Source organism: Anolis carolinensis, chromosome 4 (assembly GCF_035594765.1).
Source record: "Anolis carolinensis isolate JA03-04 chromosome 4, rAnoCar3.1.pri, whole genome shotgun sequence".
Classification (NCBI taxonomy): Eukaryota; Metazoa; Chordata; class Lepidosauria; order Squamata; family Dactyloidae; genus Anolis; species Anolis carolinensis.
Genome location: NC_085844.1, coordinates 255522293 through 255542956, shown reverse-complemented (window position 1 = coordinate 255542956; position 20664 = coordinate 255522293). Strand labels below are relative to the sequence as shown.

Below are 20664 nucleotides of genomic sequence, written 5' to 3'. Positions count from 1 at the left end.
CCCGTTTCTTCTGGCAGGCCAACCGAAGCCATTTTTAAAAATGAAGTTTAAACATGTATCATTTGCTTAATCTATGTTACAATAAATAATAATAATAATAAAATACTTTATTTAAAGACCGCCCTCTCTCCCCGATTTTGTGTATATGTGAATGGAGCAAATGAATGTATGAATGTTGCAAATGGCCAGCTTGATTAGCATTGAATAGCCTTGTAGCTTCAAAGCCCGGAATAATCCCTTGGTGAGAGGTGTTGGCTGGCCCTGATTCTTTCCTGACTGGAATTCTTCTGTTTTCAGAGTGTTGTTGTTTATTTACTGTCCTGATTTTAGAGTTATTATTATTATTATTATTATCCTAAGAGGAAAATGAGGGGAAATTAAGCCACTAAATGCACTCCTCACCCCCCAGGCATCGCTTTGAATCCACTCACAGCTTAATTATACATTGTATTATATTTACATTAAATTATATTTTAATGCGTTATTGTTTACTTGAATGGGCGGCAACCCAGCCTCGAACCTACGACCCAGACGCTCCCCGGACGCGCATGCGCACCGCAGTGGAACTCAGGCCGGCTGGCTTTTCCAGTAGGGACATGCGCAGTCCCTCGCTGCAGGCTCCCGTTCGGCCGGGTCGCAGGAGAGCGCAAGTCACAGCAAACCCGGTGATCCCGGCCATGAAAGCCTTCGTCAGCTTAATTACACTTTTGTATTATATTTATATTAAAATTTATATTAATGTGTTATTGCTTACTTCAATGGGTGCCAACCCAGCCTCGAACCTGGAACCCAGACACTCCCAAGACGCGCATGCGCACCGCGGGGGAAATCGGGCCGGCTCCCTTTTCCATCAAGGACCTGCACAGCCCCCACCGCGAGAGCCTTCTTTCAAGCGCATGCGCAGTCCCTCGCTGCGGCTCCTATTCGGCCAGCCCGCAGGAAGGGCGCCGGAGTGCGCCTGCGCGAGCCCAGCCAACGCGCCACAGGGCGCCTGCGCAGAGGGCGTGGGCGGGGCCTGCCCGGCGCCTGCGCGCTGCTCGCCGCGGGTCCCGAATACAAGATGGCGGCGGAGGCTGCCAGGGTGAGGCGGCGGCGCGATGGCGGCGGGAAGGGCCGCGCGGGGGACGCAGGTGAGGGGGCTCCGCGGGCGCCCGGAGGACGGCGCGGGACGGGGGAGGGAAGGCGAGGGAGAGGGGGCGGCGCCTGGCGGGGGGGGAGGAGCCTCCGCTGCTGCCGCTCCCGCCGCCGCCGCTCCCGCCGCCATCTTGGCCCGGCCACGCTCGTCCGCGTCGCCCGCGGGAGCGCGCCCCCTCCTCCCTCCCTCCCTCTTCCCCAGTTGCCATGGCTCCCAGAAGGAGCGCGTGCCCCTAAAGCGCCCCCCCCCCGGACCCACCGGCCGCGGCTTTGGGTTCCGCTTTCCTTTTGGTTCCGCGCGGTGTTTCCTTCTCTCTCCGCTCCCCTTCCTGCCTCTTCCTTCCTTCCTTCCTTCCTTCGTCTCCTGCTTGGCTCCCCGTCGCGCTCCGTCTCTGCCCGTCCTCCAGACCTCCTCCCTCGGCCGCGGAGCCCGAGCCAATGGCCCGCATTCCGAGGCGGAACGAGGAGGGAGGGAGGGAGGCCCAGCCCTCGCAGGCAGGCCCAGCCAATGGCGCCGCGCCTCCCCGCCTCCCTGCGCTCATAGGCCTGCCGCCGGAGCTGGGCCTCGGCTCCACCCCCAGCAGCCCCGCGCCGGACCAGGCGCCCGGGCCTCCTCGGGGGGCGGTTCGCCCTCTCCCCGATATGGAAGCCCCCAGGCCTGCCCCGCACCCGCCCGCCCGCCCGCCCTCAGAGGGAGGCCTTGGGGCCCAAAATGGCCCAACTGGGGGTCTCCTCAGGCCACACGGGCCCCTTCCCAACCTCAAGACCGCGCACAACATAATAATAATATGTTGTCGAAGGCTTTCATGGCCAGGATCACAGGGTTGTTGTATGTCTTTCGGGCTGTGTGGCCATGTTCCACAGGTACCTCACAACCTCTGAGGATGCCTGCCATAGATGTGGGCGAAACGTCAGGAGAGAATGCTTCTGGAACATGGCCACACAGCCCGAAAGACATACAACAACCATAATAATAATAATTTTATTTTTATACCCTGCCACCATCTCCCCAGAGGGACTCTCGGTGGCTCACAGATATAAAACAAGCATACAGTGGTATCAAATACAAAAAACACACAAATAAAATTAAAAGGCATAAAATAAAATCACAGTCATTATAAAACACATGATAAAACACAACAATAAAATCATACAATGGACTGGGCAAAGTGCACTGAGTGAAACTTGTAAACATGAAGGAAGTTAAGGTGCTATAACATCATTGAGATAGCTCCACTGAATTGTTTAAATACCATTTTATTATTATTATTATTTGCAACATTTATATCCCGCTGTTCTCACCCCAAAGGGGACTCAGGGCGGCTTACAAGTTATATGTATATACAGTATACAGTAATTTCTGTTATATATTTCTGTGTTACCCCCCCCCCCCCCCAAAACATCTATCCTCTAAACTGCCCCACTCTCATGTGTCCCTGTCCACATTGGAGTACCCCTCTGTCCCTCTCACTCCGGGTTTTATCTTTGTGTTCATGCGGCCTGCTCTTGTTTTACTGTTTCTTGATTTCTTGATGTGATGTCTATTATTATCTATTATATTACTTTTAATTATGTTATGATATGCTGTTTTATATTTTATTATATTGTATTGCTTTGAGCATGGCCCCATGTTAGCCGCCCCGAGTCCCCGCTGGGGAGATGGTGGCGGGGTATAAATAAAGTTTTATTTTTATTATTATTACAGTAGAGTCTCACTTATCCAAGCCTCTGGATTATCCAAGCCATTTTTGAAGTCAATGTTTTCAATATATCGTGTTATTTGGGGCTAAATTCGTCAATACAGTAATTATTACATGGCATTACTGAGTATTGAACTACTTTTTCTGTCAAATTTGTTGTATAACATGATGTTTTGGTGCTTAATTTGTAAAATCATAACCTAATTTGATGTTTAATAGGCTTTTCCTTAATCCCTCCTTATTATCCAAGATATTCGCTTATCCAAGCTTCTGCTGTCCTGTTTAGCTTGGATAAGTGAGACTCTACTGTATTATATTATTAGCATAGCACAATATAAGCATTATATATTACTATATTGTTCTATACCCATGGGGCCTCCGGTGGTGTAGTGTGTTAAAGTGCTGAGCTGCTGAGCTTGCGGACGAAAAGGTTGCAGGTTCACATCCGGGAGCGAAATGAGCACCTACTGTTAGCCCCAGCTTCTGCCAACCTAGCAGTTCCAAAACATGCAAATGTGAGTAGATCAATAGGTTCTGCTCCGGCGGGAAGGTGATGGTGCTCCATGCAGTCATGCCAGTGGCCACATGACCTTGGAGGAGTCTACGGACAACGCCGGCTCTTCGGCTTAAAAATAGAGATGAGCACCAACCCCCAGAGTCAGACATGACTGGACTTAACGTCAGGGGAAAACCTTTACCTTTACTTACTATACCTATATTGCAATATTTTAATTAATTCTCTTTCAATGTTTTTGAATTGTATTGAAATGATTTCAATAATAATACTAATAATAATGCTTTATGCCTGACCCGCCCTCTTCCCCCAAAGGGACTCAGCCAATAAAACAAGCCAGCCTCGGTTTGCATGTCGGGGGAAGTGGCTAAGTGGTCCCAGCACGGGGATGCTGGGGGGTGGAGTCCAGGCCTGGCTCCTGCAGCTGGGCTTCTGGGACTTGAAGTGAGCCTCCTTTGAATGCCCTCCCTCCCCTGACCGCTCACTTGCCTTTGAAAGGTCTCTCTGAGGATCCAAGCCTCCCTCTTATCCCTTGGAGCTGAAGCCAAAGCAGGTGTTTTCCCCAATATGGAAACCCCAAGGCCTTCCTCCTTCCCTCCCACAGAGGAAGGCCTTGGGCCCAAAATGCCCCCCCCCCCTTGAGGTCTCCTGAGGTCACACAGTCCCCTTCTGAATCTCAGGGCCACTCACAACATCATTGAAATAGCTTAACTTAGGCATGGACAATTTTCAGCCCTCCCTCCAGTTGTTTTGGACTTCAACTCACACAATTCCTATCATCCCGTTTGGCCTCAGGCCCTTTCCTTTCCCCCCTCAGCCGCTTAAGCGCTCTAAGTGTTTTGGACTTCAACTCCCACAATTCCTAATAGCTGGTTGGCCTCAGGCCCCTTCCTTTCCCCCCTCAGCTGTTTAAGCGCTGAGACCAGGCTGCCAGGCCTCTGGGGGGTGCAGTTAGCCACCCACCCACCCCGATATGGAAACCTAGGCTAGCTTGTTTTATTTGCTTATTTCTTAACAGTTGTTTTTAACTATTTGTTTCTGTTTTATTTCAATTTGTCATTGCACATGGCATTGGATGTTTGCCATTTTTGTCTTTGGAGGCTACCCTGAGTCCCTTTGGGGAGAGAGGGCAGGTTACAAATAAATTATTATTATTATTATTATTATTATTATTATTAAAATCATTTCAATACAATTCAAAATCAGTGAAAGAGTATTAAATGGTATTTAAACAATGCAGTGAAGCTATCTCAATTATATTGTGAGTTGAAATCCAAAATCATAGAATCATAGAGTTGGAAGAGACCTCAACCCCATTCTGCCAAGAAACAGGAAATTGCATTCACAGCACCCCGACAGATGCTTCAAACCTCCAAAGAAAGAGCCTCCAGCACACTTTCTCTGGGGCAGAGAGAGAGAGGGAAAGAGAGTTCCACTGCTGAACAGCTCTCACTCACAGTGAGGAAGTTCTTCCTCATGTTCAGGTGGAATTGCCTTTCTTTCTTGTATAAAGCCATTGTTCCATTGTGTTCTAGGGCCCAAGTTTTCCCATGACTGACTTAACTGAATTGTTTTAATACCAATGAAATTTGAATTGTATTGAAATGATTCTGACATATTGTTATTTATTATTGTTATTATCTTTGTTTCTATAATAGTGATAATAAACTTTATTTATACCCCTCCCCATCTCCCCGGAGGTACTCGGGGCAGCTTACAACCAAACAAATGGATACAATAAATGATATATGCAGAAAGTGATCACAAAAAAGCAAAATAGCACACTATAGACACAAACTGTTGGGAGGTGATTAGCTGGCCCTGATTGTTTCTTGTCTGGAATTCCCCTGTTTTTGGGTGTTGTTCTTTATTTACTAATCACCTCCCAACAAAGCATCCCCCAGACAGGATGCAGCCAGACTTCGAAGCTGCAAGGCCATTCCGTGCTAATCAAGGTGATCAATTGCCACATTCACACTTGCCTCAAACAGGCAAGAGTTCTTTCTCCCACCCTGGACATTATTCCACAGATATATAAACCCCTCTTGCCTACTTTCCAACAAACCTCACAACCTCTGAGGATGCCTGCCATAGATGTGGGCAAAATGTCAGGAGAGAATGCTTCTGGAACATGGCCAGACAGCCTGGAAAACTCACAGCAGCCCAACTTTATTTATATCCTGTTCCACTTCCCCAGAGGGACTCAGGGCAGCTTACAACCAAAAAAAGGATACAATAAATGATTATACACAGAAAGTGATCACATAAAAGCAAAGTGTGGTGGAGGAGGACTCCTTCTTTGGAGGCTTTGAAACAGGCTGGATGGCCGTCTGCCAGGGGTGCTTTGAATGCAATTTTCCTGCTTCTTGGCAGAAGGGTTGGACTGAATGGCCCACCAGGTCTCATCCAACTCTAAGATTCTATGAAAATAGCTCAACAATATAAACACAAATTTTTTTTTAAAACACTATAAAAGCAATATATGACACCATATATTCTACTTCTTCTTTCTCCCCATAGGGACTCAAGGCAGCTAACAATCCACACTAGATAAGATTAAAAAGAGCATTACAGAGCTTTAATAAACAATTAACTGCCATTTCTCAAGTCACTCCTGACACACACACAAATGGGGACATGAAGCTTCTGGAACCTCTTCTGTTGCTCCCATTTCAGTTGGATAGAATCATAGAGTCATAGAATCATAGATTTGGAAGGGCCACACGTGCCATCTAGTCCAACCCCCTTCTCCCATGTACCCCTGACTGATGGTGCTGACAATGCCTTCCTTCTTTCTTCTTCCTTCCTTCTTCTTTGCAGCCTTGCACACACTCTGGCTGAGCCCCCAGTTGGCATGAGGCCCAACCTCCCTCCGAGAGACGGAACTGGACTGCCTGGATTCCTCCTGCCACTCATCTGCCGGCCACTGGGGCGAGTAGGACTGAGGGACTGGGGGCCTCCTTGGGGCCACTGCCGAGCCCCTCTGCCCCCTTCCGCGCCCCATAGAGAAGACTGATCTCCAGGATCTGCAGAAGCACCTCAGCTGCCGCACCCTGTGGGTATCTGCTACCGTTTCTACAAAAATGCACACGCTTTGCAATGCCTTGCCTTTCTCACTGCATTTAGTCTCTGGAAAGCGTTGGATGCTTTCTACGCTGTGCTAAACTTTGGGTTCAGTCCATGTTTGATTAAACTGGGCAGTGTTTGTGCTGCACTCAATGAACTTCACTAGTGTTCTGGTTTTCCTTCCTTCCTGCTGCCAGAGAGAGCAGGGGTGGGGGGTGGGTTGTCCACCTTCCAAGCTTGATGGGCAGTCCAAGTCATAAAGCATGTCCCTCAAGATCAGGCATGGGCCAACTTCAGCCCTCCAGGTGTTTTGGACTTCAACTCCCACAATTCCTAGCAGCCTCAGGCCCTTTCCTTTTCTGCTTAAGCAACTAAGGGGGGCAAAGGAAGGGGTCTGGGGCTTTTAGGAATTGTGGGAGTTGAAGTCCAAAACACCTAGAGGGAGGGCTGAAGTTGGCCCATGCCTGGTGTAGATGCACCAAAACAGAGAAGTAAAAACTGAAGCTGAATGGGAACACAAAAAGGGTCAAAATTCTCCCAAAGGCTTGAGGGTTGTTATTATTATAATAATTGTTTTTTTATACCCCGCTTTTCTCTCCAACAAGGAGATTCAAAGCGGTTATGAGAGGAGCTGGGCTAGACTGCAAATCCTGGGACAGGAAAGGCAGCTCAAATTCAGAGCAGGGGACCAACAAGCCCTAATTGTGGGAGTTGAAATCCAAAACACCTGGAGGAAGGTCAAAGTTTTCCCAAGATGTTGAGGAGCCACCCTGGCTTCTCAGGAACCCTGAGGTCTGTGGCTTTTTAAAAAGGGTGTTTCAGAAGCTCCAGCGCCGCCTCTGCTCCTGGCCATGGCACTGGATGCGGCTAACATTGGGTGGGGGGAGGGGGGGGGAGCCCTTGGAGTATCATGAAAGGCGCCTTCCAGCTCCACGATAACCCGGTCCCAGTGTGGCTCCAGCCTTCTGGCTGCTGTGTCCCTCTCCATTCCTTTTCCTACCAAATCTCCCGAGGAGGAGAAAGCAGGAAGAGTCACTTCTGGTCCGTCTGCTCCCTGAGGCGGAAGCCATATTCACATGGCCTTTTAATATCATGCTGTGGAACCCATGTGATGCTGGGCAGTCCTGATGCTCACTTTGATTGGCGCTGTGATATTTCGGCTCTCCTTCAGAGTGGCCTATTTCCTCCTTCCCGTCTCCTGGCATAAAGGATGTATCTCAGGCAGGACGTTTTTCTCATAGTGCAGTGGCTCTCAACCTGTGGGTCCCCAGGTGTATTGGCCTCCCAGAAATCCCAGCCAGTTTACCACCTGTTAGGATTTCTGGGAGTTGAAGGCCAAAATATCTGGGGAGGGACCCACAGGTTGGGAACCACTGTCCTAGAGCGTGGTAGTGTCCCAGGTGTCTTTCCATTGAAATAGGAACCCCTGTGGAAACCATTATGTTTCTGGCAACAGCACGAAGGACAGGGCGGGGCTGGGAAAGAAGGAAGGGTGAGGCCCCAGGGACGCAGCGGAAGACTTGGCAACACCTGATAAGCACAGTGTTTGAGCAACTTAAGATGTGGCCCCATTTTTCTGTCAGAGCACAGCTGAGTTGTTGGAAGCCCCGAGTCCCTCTGGGGAGATGGTGGCGGGGTATAAAAATAAAATTATTATTATTATTATTATTATTAGTGACTGGAAGGCATCAGCTGCGGGGGAAGCTCTTACTATTTTCTAGAGCAGTGGTTCCCAAACTGGTCCCATCTTTGGGACTCCCAGAAATCCCTGCAGCCAGCTTGGCCAAATATTAGGAATTCTGGGAGCCCCTGGAGGACCAAAGGCTGGAAGTCCCTGACATTACTTTTTGGGGGTCATGTGGGACAGCAGATGGCTCTCACCTGTAACTCGGGACCTTGTTTGTGTGTAAGGCAGAGAGTTCCATTTGTAGCCTTTGCTTCAGTGCAGGACAAAGACCGGTACCCTACAAAGTGGTCTGAAGAGAAAGGGTCTGATCTAAATGCCTTGGTTGACCCCCTCCTCAGTGCAAAGGCATCTATGGAGGGAAGGAGGGGATGGCAGCTGAGAGGCAGCAAAGAATGCCATTGGGAGGCCCCAGGCACCTTGGCAGGTGGAGTGAGATGGAACAGGACAGGGGGTGTGCCTTGAGCGAGGGACTGGCACCTTTCCAGCCTTTCCAATGCATTGCGTTTCATGGGCTGCCTGTGCCTTGTTTCTCATGTTTGCATGTAAATGAATTGTTTCACAGAAATGTGAGATATCAGGCCAAGGTCCCAAAGCCCAGGGTGGATGAGGACAGAGGCATGATTTCCATTCATACCTGCTGTGTTTTGGGGGGCTGCTGAGTCGATGCTCTGAACTTGAGGCATGTCCTGTGGGTGCTCCTGTCTTGGGGCCACGTGTGGGATGTGCATCTGTTCCCCCCTCAGGAGGCAGCACTGCAGCCGTGTCGTATTCTTCCCTGTCGTGATGCACGTGCCTTGTGTCTCTCCCTCTTCCTCCTCCTCCTTTAGTGCAAATGCGGCGAAATGGCCAATGAGAACCACGGTGGCGCCAAGGAGGAGGCTGCTCTCATGAGCCACTCTCCCAGCACCTCCCACCAGAACCAGCCAAGCTCTCCGAAGCCCGTCCGGCTGGTGCAAGACTTGCCAGGTACCTACCCCCTGTTTGCTGTGTTGGAGGCTTGCAGGCAGTGGCTTTGGGGTGTGTGGGGGGACTCCCTGCCCTGCCCTGCCCTGCCCTCCCCTCCCCTCAAGCGGGCCTTTCCAGCCCTTTCTTGGTGCTTGTGCCCCTTCTCCAGATGAACTGGTGCATGCTGGCTGGGAGAAGTGCTGGAGCAAGCGCGAGAACCGCCCCTACTATTTCAACCGCTTCACCAACCAGTCGCTCTGGGAGATGCCGCTCTTGGGGCAGCACGACGTCATTGTGAGTGGCTGGGCCCGGGCGGGGTCCAAGGGCGGGGGCCAGGGGAGTCGAGGGCCTTGTGTGCGCGTCCTGGGCCCATCTTCCTTGTCCGCAGTGGCTCAGGCCGCCTGTGCCCCTTGACGTTGCCTCCCGCCCTCACTCTTTTCCTCCTGGGCTTCCTAGTCCGACCCGCTTGGCCTGAATGCTGCTCCGGCGCCTGCAGACGGGGGAGTTGGGGATGCTGCCGCTGCTGCTGCCACCGCCGCAACCACCGTCGCCACCCCCACCACCCCTACCACCGCCACCCCCACTGCCGAGAACAAGGCGCAGAAACGAAGGCTTTCTGAGGAGGTTCAACCCAGCGGCAACAGCGTGAAGAAGCTCAAGGTAGGCCCAGCTGGGTCCTGTGTCTCTTGGGTCATGGGGCTCCTGCATGAGGAAGCAGAGATCATAGGTTTATGTATTTATTATTTATTTACTGTACTTCTACCCCACCCTTCCCTTCTCACCCCCGAAGGAAAGGGGGATTCAGGGCAGCAATGGCAATGATTCAATGCCAGATTCAAACACAATATTAGAAAACTATAAAAAAAACATATATGTATCAATTGAAATAGTCTTTCAAACAATTAGAACAAGATATAAAAAGTCTAGCCCCAACCGAGCTTTGTAAACATTGAACCAATTGCTTCGCCATTCTTCCGTCATATTTATCGGCCATATTAGTCCCCAAAGGCTTGCTTAAATAGCCAGGTTTTAAGATTCTCAGCAGGCCTTTGTGAATGACGAATCCTCCTCATTCACTCCTGTTTCCCAGCCAGAATCTCTCCAGTTCCCAGATTCAACTTCTTTTCTGCCCTGGAGATCCTTGGCTTCAGACAGAGAGGAGCAAAAGTTGTCCATATCTTGACGACCGTAGCCTACAATGGCCCCGCCACTGCCCTTCCCCCAAAGTGACCGGGCCCTTTCTCCTTTCCAGGTGGAGATACCGGGGAACCCTCCGGCGCAGCCAGCCCCAAACTCTTCAAACACCCCAGGCACCCCGGTGCTGAAGATGTGGGGCCTCTCTCCCGAAGACAAGCAGATGGCTCTTCTGCGGCCGACAGAGTGAGTCCAGGGCGGTGTGGGGAGGCCCTGCCTGCGCTGCCATGGACCTCCCTCCCTCCCTCCCTCCTCTCTCTGTGGATGTTCCACCCTCTCTTCTCACTCCCCCCCTCTCGGTCCTCAGGGTCTACTGGGACCTGGACATCCAGACGAACGCCGTGATCAAGCAGCGGCCCCCCTCGGAGGTGCTCTGCCCCCACCCGGAAGTGGAGCTGCTCCGCTCCCAGCTGATGCTGAAGCTGCGCACACATTACAGGGAGCTCTGCCAGCAGCGGGAGGGTGAGTTATTTCCTAAAGGGCCATTGAGCGCTCAGTAGGGCCTGCTAGGGTGGCCTTTAGTGGCACAGCGGGTTAAACTGTTGAGCTGCTGAGTTTGCTGACCGAAAAGGTCAGTGTTTCGAATCCAAGGAGCGGGGTGAGCTGTTAGCCCCAGCTACTGCCAACCTAGCAGTTCAAAAACATTCAAATGTGAGTAGATCAATAGGTACTGCTCCAGCGGGAAGGTAACAGCGCTCCATGCAGTCATGACCTTGGAGGTGTCTACGGACAACGCCGGCTATTTGGCTTAGAAATGGAGATGAGCACCAACTTCCAAAGTTGGACACGACTAGGCTTGACGTCAGCAGAAAACCATTACCTTTTACCTTTATCTTTAGGGCCTGCGAGACCAGGCATGGGCAAACCTCAGCCCTCCTTCTGGGTGTTTTGAACTTCCAACTCCCGCAATTCCTAACAGCCCTTTGCCCGTGCCTGGGCTAGAGAGTAGATGTTTTTGCTTAGCCGTTAGAGGACACAGTAGCACCTGGGAAGGGATTGGGAGTGGACTGGATGGCCTCCTCCAGCTCTGTGATTCTAAGCTGCCAGTTTGCAACTGGTTCATCCTATTCTCAAAAAATCCTAGAGTTGGAAGAGGCCACAAGGGCCATCCGGTCCAGCCTGCTTCACCCATCGTTGCTGGCTGCTATTGTGAGCAATAGGTCCTGTCTCTGCAGTTCTGCTTCCTTGGTTTGGTTCTGCCTGATACAACCCAAGGGTTCCATTGCCCGAGGCCTTGTCCTAGGGTGGGCAATGCTCCCTTTTGCAGGACCTTGCTGTCCAGCCATGGGAATCGGGATTATTAGTCCCAGGGATGGAAGGTTTGCTGTTTCTACTCCTAGCCAGGCCTTTCCAGATTAATTATAACAGGCAACCTCTTAAATACTGTTTTGGACCTGGCAATGTGACACGACCTAATGAAAATGGAGTCTTTTTAGGATCTTGGATGACCTGTTTTATGAATAACCTCAGTGGCCTGAGGTTAGGGAATTGTTTAAATTTTATGTTTGTAAGTTATTAATTTATTGTATATGGTTTAGGTAATTGGGTATCAATATTAGTTGTTTTATGATGTCTTGTTGAATGTTAGTAGGGTAAGGTAAAGGTTTCCCCTGATGTTAAGTCCAGTCCTGACCGACTCTGGGGGTTGGTGCTCATCCCCATTTCTGAGCCGAAGAACCAACGTTGTCCGTAGACACTTCCAAGGTCATGTGGCCACTGGCAGGACTGCATGGAGCGTCGTTACCTTCCTGCCAGAGTGGTACCTATTGATCTACTTGCATTTGCATGTTTTTGAACTGCTAGGTTGGCAGGAGCTGGGGCTAACAGCGGGTGCTCATTCCTCTCCCGGGATTTGAACCTGGGACTTTTTGGTTCGCAAGTTCAGCAGCTCAGTGCTTTAATGCACTGTGCTTTAACGCACTGTGCCACCGGGGGCCCGTTGAGGGTTGAATGTGTATTTTATGTAATTTCTGTGTTTTAACCACTGTACGCTGCTTTGTGTCCCAACTGTGGGAGAAAAGCAAGATAAAAATTAAATTTAGTAGAGTCTCACTTATCCAACATAAACGGGCCAGCAGAACGTTGGATAATGAATATGTTGGATAATAAGGAGAGATTAAGAAAAAGCCAAACATCAAAATAGGTTATGATTTTACAAATTAAGCACCAAAACATCATGTTATACAACAAATTTGACAGAAAAAGCAGTTCATTACACAGTAATGCTATGTAGCAATTACTGTGTTTACTAATTTAGCACCAAAATATCATGATGCATTGAAAACATTGACTACAAAAATGCGTTGGATAATCCAGAACGTTGTATAAGTGAGTGTTGGATAAGTGAGACTCTACTGTAATAGTGATGGTAATGATGAGGGGAAGCGGGATCCCATGGAAGCTGAAATGCCTTAGAAAGAAGTGCTGACAGTAAGAGCTGTTTGACAGTGGAATGGGATGCCTTGGAGTCTGCTCCTTTGGAGGCTTTTAAGCAGAGGCTGGATGGCCACCTGTCGGAAGGGCTTTGATGGTCTCCTCCTCCATGTTTGGACTGGATGACCCTTGGGCTTCCCGTCCATCTCCATGATTCTGTACTTGGATGCTTTTTTGTGCCTTGGAACAGCCTAGGGCTGCCACCCCCTCCCACCTCCCCAAGGCCTTCCTCGCCCTGCGTCCATAACCCACCCTGCGTTTCCTCCAGGGATCGATCCTCCCCGGGAGTCCTTCAACCGGTGGATGCTGGAGCGGAAAGTGGTGGACAAAGGGTCGGACCCTCTGCTGCCCAGCAGTTGCGAGCCGGTCGTGTCCCCTTCCATGTTCAGAGAAATCATGAATGACATTCCCATCAGGTAATGTGGGGAGGGGGGAGTGTGCTGCAGGCGCACTCAGAGAGGAGGAGGGTTCATGAGAGTGAATCTGTCTGAGCCTGTGTTCCTTCCGGCGTGTCCTGCAGGCTGTCCCGAATCAAGTTCCGGGAAGAAGCCAAGCGGCTCCTCTTCAAGTACGCAGAGGCGGCCAAGAGGCTGATTGAATCCAGGTGGGGCTTCTTAACCTCTGTGGAGGTGTGAGAGGGTATATCAGAACTTTGACAGAATAACATTTAGACATACAGATTCTAGGTAACTACATTGGATTCACAAACAACCTACAGCTACATTGGCCAACAAACACACAAAGGGGAATTACATTTTTACTCAGCATTCATGTATGCATTCATTCATCCTCATTCTTACATTCAGATATTACCATTTCTTAATTCTTCCATTGTGAAGAACACTTCGTAGGCCAGACTTCTTCCTTGCAAATCTGCTGCTTTTCCAATACTTTCAAAACTGCTAAAATGCCAAAATGCACCCCCTTTCCCTAACAACAATAACAAGGATCAGATCCTTGTTTCTTTTCTACAGCAGAAACTGACTCCCTGCAACATAAAATACACTCCTTTCTCTTCCCTTGAGAAAAGGAGGCCAAGTGTACAGAATCTTGCTTTCCGTTGCAGATCTGACACTCCCAATACACACACACCATCTCTCCAAACAGCATGGCGGGTGAACAACACCACTGTCTGTCACACTTTTTGGGATGTTGAAAGGTCTCTTATATAGCAACTAGCTGTGCCCGGCCACGCGTTGCTGTGGCATTGTCTGGTGGTGTTGGTGAGAACTTGTTGAGGTAGTGGTGGTATTGAATGTCTGTTGTATAGTTGTCCTTATGTTGAGTATGCATTTGGTTGTTTGTGTACTGTGAAAGTGGTGAGGGTAGAGGGGGGGGTCTATGTCCCTGTGTAGTATTGTATAGTATTTATATGTTGTCCATGTGTTGTGAATGCTTGGATTGTGTTCTCCTGGGCTGTATGGCCCTTAGGGGTCTCTCCAAACTCTTGTGCCTGTCCCCTGGGCTGAGTGGGTTGCTAGGAGACCAAGTGGGCAGAGCTTAGCCTTCAAACTGGCAGCAATTGGATAAAAACAATTATTCCTCTCCCTCTAATTAGGACTTTATTTTTCTTTTCTTTTTGTTGTATCAACCTAGAGCCATGGATGATGGGTTGTGTTGTCAAATTTCGAGGTTGGGGGGCCTGTAGTTTTGTTGTTTTGTCCGCTGCCCTGATGCCATCACTCTTTTATATATATAGATATTTTGCTGATGTTGTTTCAAAAAGCTGTAAATGAATGATAGAGAGATGCTTTTTCAGCCTGAAATATCCTGGCTCCATCTCATTTTCCTGGACAGATGTTGACTCTTCTTGATTGGCATTGGTAAATGCAAGCAGCCTTGTGTTGACTTCCTTAACACTGTAAACATTTCCTTAACTTAAAGCTCCATTGTCTCTGATTATGTGAACAAGTTGTTTTTCCCGAACAGTTCAACAGTTAATCATTGTTACACTTCTTATCAACGTCAGTAGTTCAGCAACTTTTAATTGCAGTCCATGAATGTTGTTGTTTCCCAGGCTTCAGTAATTTAGGATGGTGTCTCCAAAATTATTAGCTCTCATTCATTCATCTTTCATTCAGTTCATTCAAAGCATACATCATATTTCATAACATCATATATTTTTGTGACAAATGAATAGTTAGATTAAACAGGAGGAGAGGCATACAGCCAGTAACTGGAGAGATAAACAGCCATCTCAAAGGAACCACAAATGTGTCAACATGCCTCTGAAAAGCACTGAGTTCTGGCAGGGCTTGAGGCTATCTTGACCTGGGGGGCCTTCTGGGTCACTGCAGGAGCGCCTCTCCGGACAGCAGGAAGGTGGTGAAGTGGAACGTGGAGGACACCTTCAGCTGGCTGCGGAGGGACCACTCGGCCTCCAAGGAGGACTACATGGTCAGTTGGGCTTGCCGGTCAATCCCTGGGCTCCCCCCGCTTGCCCGGCCTCTTCCCTGGGAGCTGGGCCGGGAGCCACTGGGCGGCCTGAGAGCCCTGCTGCCTCTCTCTCCCCCGCAGGACCGCCTGGAGCACCTGCGCAAGCAGTGCGGGCCCCACGTCTCCGCTGCCGCCAAGGACTCCGTGGAGGGCATCTGCAGCAAGATCTACCACATCTCCCTGGAGTACGTCAAGCGCATCCGCGAGAAGCACTTGGCCATCCTCAAGGAGCACAATATCTCTGGTAGGAAGGAAAAGGAAGCGGGGAAGGGCAGGGTCTGTCAGGGTGATAAATCAGCTCTGCACCACCCTGATTTATTGGTGAGCCAGGCCTCTCACCAATCCTTTCTCAGTCAGACTGCTTGACCATCCGGATAAGCAACACTCACAAATGACACCACAGTCATAAATCAGCTGTACGCAGCGGTTCTGAGACTTTATTATTTACAAATATGTACAACTACAAAGCCCATCGCTCATAGGACACATGCTTTCTCTAAGTAAAGCAAAGCATGTCCTCTCTATGCCAGTAACTGCACATCCCACAGCAGAATGACAAACGTCCTCTGAGACTGGAAGTCACGACCTATTGGCTCGGCAGGCTATCACTCAAACTGGCCTGCCGTTAACCCTTGTGCTGCTGGAAAACATGTCCGGAATACACAGTTGCAAACCTCCAACAGTAAAAACACTTGATTCATCATTTCACCCTTACACCAAAATACACCAACAGGGTCACACTGGGCAAGGTGGACTCCAGAACCAGGCAGCGGCTGGAGCTCTTTGGGCCCAGGGTTAAACTCCCCACTCAGCTGTGGAAGCTTCATGGGTGGATCTAGATCAGTCACAGCTGAGAGGAGGAAGGCAGTGGGGGCAAAACCCCCATCGGAGCAGATCTGGGTGAGAAAGCCTTATGACAGGCTCTCCTTAGGGTCACCCTGCCAGAAACAAGGCATTCAGAAATAAACAATAAAAGAACAGTTGTTTGCCTTCCAGTGGTTTTGGATTTATGGTGACCCTGTTACAAAGTTTTGCCAGTGAGGGGATTTGCCTTTGCCTCCCTCTGAGGCCGAGAGTGTCGCCTGCCCACGGTCACTCGGTGGGCTTCCATGGCAGAGAAAAGGGGATTCAGACCCTGGAAGAGATGGGATAGGGCAAGGGAGAGGAGCGGGGCCCGCGTTTCAGGCCAACCCCTTGGCTGTGTGGGTGTCCATCTTTGGGTGTTGGGTGGGTGGTCACTGGGGAAGTGTCTGTGTGGGGAGGGGAAGAGATGCAGGAGTGGGACTGACGGACGCTGCTTGGTCCGCAGCTGAGGTGGAGGCTCCCGAGGCACAGGACCGGCTGGTGTACTGCTTCCCGGTGCGGCTGGCAATCCGCTCCCCTCCGCTGCCCAGCGTGGAGATGCACGTGGAGAACAACATGGTCTGCGTGCGCTACAAGGGGGAGATGGTGAAGATCAGCCGCAACTACTTCAGCAAGCTGGTAAGCCTTCCTGCACAGGGCTGAAGGGAAGAGGGGAGGAAGGGTCAGGGATGGGCAGTGGGGGACACTGGGAGCTCCACCAGGGCTGGGTCTCCTCCAGCCTCCCCTCCAGCCCCTCTGTCTTGTCTCTCTTGCAGTGGCTGCTTTATCGGTACAGCTGCATCGACGACTCCAGCTTCGAGCGCTTCTTGCCAAGGGTTTGGTGCCTTCTCCGCCGATACCAGGTAGGGCCTTCATGCCTCCCTTCCTGTATGTATTGGAAAGAGCTACCTCCCAAGCCTTTCACTCTTTATTTAATGTATATATTTGCCAACCTGTATTCTATGTATATGTTGATTTGCTTATTTGTATTGTTGTGTTGACACTTTTTTTAGTTATTGACACTTGTTTTAACTTGTTATGTTTTGTCTCTGTTTTGGGCTTGGCCCCATGTTAGCCGCCCCGAGTCCCTTTGGGGAGATAGTGGCAGGATAGAAAAATAAAGTATTGTTATTATTACAGTAGAGTCTCACTTATCCAAGCTAAACGGGCCGGCAGAAGCTTGGATAAGCGAATATCTTGGATAATAAGGAGGGATTAAGGAAAAGCCTATTAAACATCAAATTAGTTTATGATTTTACAAATGAAGCATCAAAACATCATGTTATACAACAAATTTGACAGAAAAAGTAGTTCAATACACAGTAATGTTATGTTGTAATTACTGTATTTATGAATTTAGCACCAAAATATCACGTATTGAAAACATTGATGACAAAAATGGTTTGGATTATCTAGAGGCTTGGATAAATGAGGCTTGGATAAGTGAGACTCTACTTTATTATTATTATTATTATTATTATTATTATTATTATTATTTATGGGCTTCATGAAACAGGCTTCCCCTTACTCTGGGTGAGCAGGCGAAGGCTACAGATTCAGAAAGATTATTGTGAACCTGGCAGGTCAGCTGCCCTGGTGCACAGCGCCAGGGATCATTATTTTGGATTTTGTTTAGGTTGACTTGAGGGGGGGTGTGGGTGTCAGGGAGATCTCACCAGAGCCGGACTCTTTCCTGGGCCTGTGTCCTGGGAACCCGTCTGCTCAGAGGCCTTCCTTGCCCTCCCTCCCTCCCTCCCTCCTTCCCTCCCTCCCGCAGATGATGTTTGGGGTCGGGCTCTTTGAGGGGACCGGCCTGCAGGGCTCCCTCCCGGTGCACATCTTCGAAGCCCTCCACAAGCTTTTTGGCGTCAGCTTCGAGTGCTTTGCCTCCCCGCTGAACTGCTACTTCAAGCAGTACTGCTCGGCCTTCCTGGACACGGACGGCTACTTTGGATCCAGGGGGTGAGTGGCTGGGGCTGTGAGGGAGGGAGCGGGGTCCGTTCCTCACGGGTCACTCTTGCCCGACCCTTGGACGCTGTCTTAATGGTGGGGACGGCCTTTGCCCGCCGCCATTGATGGCCTCCTCCTTTGCCTTGCCCCTTTTCAGCCCCTGCCTGGAGTTCTTCCCCATCAGCGGCTCCTTTGAGGCCAACCCCCCCTTCTGTGAGGAGCTGATGGATGCCATGGTGTCCCACTTTGAGGTACGTGGTGCCCCCTCCCCAGCCTTGTTTCCCTCCTTGGGGCTCCCCAGCCCCCCCTTGCGGCTGAGCGCGCCTGCCCCTTTCTCCCCGGCCTCAGAAACTGCTGGGCGCCTCCTCCGAGCCGCTCTCCTTCATCGTCTTCATCCCCGAGTGGCGGGACCCCCCCACGCCGGCCCTGACGCGGATGGAGCAGAGCAGCTTCAAGCGGCACCAGCTCATCCTGCCGGCCTTCGACCACGAATACCGCAGCGGCTCCCAGCACCTCTGCAAGAAGTAAGTCGTCAGGCCTGAGGGCTGCACTTAAGAATAATAATAATTATTTTATTTGTTGAGCAACCAGCTGCAGCCAGCTGCAATGAATCACTCTGACCAGGAGGTCATGAGTTCGAGGCCAGCTCGGAGCCCCGTGTTTGTCTTGTCTTTGTTCTATGTCAGAAGGCATTGAATGTTTGCCTATATGTGTAATGTGATCCACCCTGAGCAAAATATAAATGCTGTAAATAAATAAATAAATGAATATTTTATTTTTAGGAGCCAACCCAAGTTTTTATCAAAGTGTGCTTATTGTTTATTGGTATATGTGATTTTATTTCTTTATTATTTGTTTTTATTGCTGAGTTTTATATTGCTTGTTGCCTGGGCTTGGCCCCATGTAAGCCGCTCCGAGTCCCCTCGGAGAGATGGGGCGGGGTATAAAAATAAAATTATTATTATTATTATTATTATTATTATTATTATTATTATTATTATTTTTCTATCCCGCCTCCATCTCCCCGGACTCGGGGCGGCTCACATTCCTCTCCCTCTTTCTGGGCCCCACGGGGCCTTTCCGTGCCCTTCTGAGCCGTGTCCTTCCCTTCTTTCCAGGGAGGAGATGTACTACAAGGCGGTGCACAACACGGCCATCCTCTTCCTGCAGAACGAGGCCGGCTTTGCCAAGTGGGAGCCCACCCCGGAGCGGGTGCAGGAGCTGGTGGCCGCCTTCAAGCACTCCGGGCGGACCCTGGCCGCTGCCGCCGCCTCTGCCGCCTCCGCCGCCTCCACCGCCGCCCCCTCCTCCTCCTCTTCCTCCTCCTCTTCCTCGGACAAGGACCGAGAGGCGGGCAAGGAGCAGCAGAGCGCCAGCGGAGAGAGCACCCCCAACTGAGGGGCCCTGAACTGACCGGACAGGCAGAAGAAACGAAGGAAAGGGAGCGAGGAGGGGCCCGGCTTGGCCAGCGGGAAGCAGCTGGCCCTCACGGACTGGAGCCGGCCCTTTGCCCGGCAGCCCTCCCTCCCTCCCTCCCTCCCTCCCCGGATCTGCAGGCCTGTGCTGGGGGACTGGGCTCCGGCCGGGGCAGATGGACAGGCTGCAGGCCCTGGATTTGCAAGGACGGGCACCATGGTGACTGCTGGACCTTGGGAGGGAGCAGCTGGACCTCGGCCAGGGAAGTGAGTCTCCTTAAGGAAGGAAGGAAGGAAAGAAGGAAGGAGCAGTGACGGAAGGGCTGCAGCAAGGACTCCGCCGCGTGCCCGCCCTGTAAATACGCCCTCTCCTCCTCCTCCTTTCCCCGTCGCCAGCCCCCCCGGAGCCCCCAGTTCTGCCCGTCTCCACCGAAGCCCTTTCCCGTGAACCGCGGAGCAGAGGAGCCCCCCCCCCCTTTGTGTGTCTGTGTGTACAGAGGTCTTGGCTGCCATTTTTGTAGTCGTCATGGTTTTTACCTGGAGCTCCAGGCTTTCCTGGGGCGGCTTTTTTTTAAGGGATTTAATTTAACAGTGCTAACCATTTTATTACTTTTATCAAAAAAAAAGAGCAAAGGAAAAGTCTATTTTTGATTTTGTTTCCTAGTTCTTAGGGACATTAAAGACCAGCATTACAATGTCCGGGGGCTTCGCTGAGTTTCCTGCGTCGTGGCTTCAGCAGGGCCTTTTGTGTTTCGGGGGGGGGGGGGCACAAAATGGCTGGCCCCAGAAGCAGGGGCCAAGTGGGACCCCCTCCCAGGTCAGGAGAGCACAGGGAGGGAAAGCCCTGCCCAGGCGTTGGCTGCTTCAGGTAGAGCAAGGCTGCAGCAGGATTCCCACTGGAAAAGCCTTGAGCCAGGAGCAGCAACAGGTTTATGCAGGCTTCTTGTTGGAAACTGCGGGATTATGACGTGATTTATCATTTTCTCCTTCATGATCTCACTCTCCCTAAGTACGCTACGCACCAGAATGATTGTCTCAGAGGCAAGCTTTTAAAAATCAACCCAAACATAGCAGAGTCCTTATCAGCAAGTTTTACTGTACAGCCAGACCTTGTGCCGCTCACTATTTGAGAAAACTCTGACTCAGTTTTCATCCATAAACAGTGGATATTTTTAATCTTGACACATTATTATTATTATTATTATTATTATTATTATTATTATTGTATGACACAGCAAACAAGATAGATATGCTGGATTTCGTAGCACAAAATCACAAGTCGACCACTTCTCAAGTGTCTAGGACTGTGTGATGTATTTTTGGATGATGCGCGAAGATCCCAGTCGG

The 20664-nt window shown here is 50.4% G+C and overlaps 1 protein-coding gene across 2 annotated transcripts; it reads left to right on the top strand.

Annotated features, from left to right (window-relative positions):
* The first annotated feature begins 976 nt into the window (after positions 1-976).
* On the top strand, positions 977-20016 carry pcif1 (phosphorylated CTD interacting factor 1). 2 transcript variants are annotated; one of them, XM_062979254.1, is made up of 17 exons: positions 977-1081; positions 6169-6403; positions 8929-9067; positions 9216-9340; positions 9503-9706; positions 10299-10426; positions 10548-10702; positions 12942-13089; positions 13194-13277; positions 14971-15070; positions 15191-15353; positions 16419-16591; positions 16729-16815; positions 17730-17914; positions 18060-18153; positions 18251-18426; positions 19021-20016. In XM_062979254.1, exons 3-17 carry the CDS (start codon positions 8944-8946, stop codon positions 19298-19300), a joined length of 2226 nt encoding a protein of 741 aa, XP_062835324.1. In that variant the 5' UTR covers positions 977-1081; positions 6169-6403; positions 8929-8943; the 3' UTR covers positions 19301-20016. The 2 variants fall into 2 exon arrangements, with proteins under 2 accessions (XP_062835324.1, XP_062835323.1); XM_062979253.1 differs by having other exon boundaries at positions 994-1130.
* Positions 20017-20664: the final 648 nt, after the last annotated feature.

What these genes read in the sequence shown, in the direction of transcription:
- pcif1 (XM_062979254.1), top strand. Translation starts at nt 8,944, where the DNA reads ATGGCCAATGAGAACCACGGTGGCGCCAAGGAGGAGGCTGCTCTCATG. An exon ending in ACAGCGTGAAGAAGCTCAAG is followed by an intron (nt 9,707 to 10,298) that starts GTAGGCCCAGCT and finishes TCTCCTTTCCAG; the next exon opens with GTGGAGATACCGGGGAACCC. An exon ending in AAGAGGCTGATTGAATCCAG is followed by an intron (nt 13,278 to 14,970) that starts GTGGGGCTTCTT and finishes GGGTCACTGCAG; the next exon opens with GAGCGCCTCTCCGGACAGCA.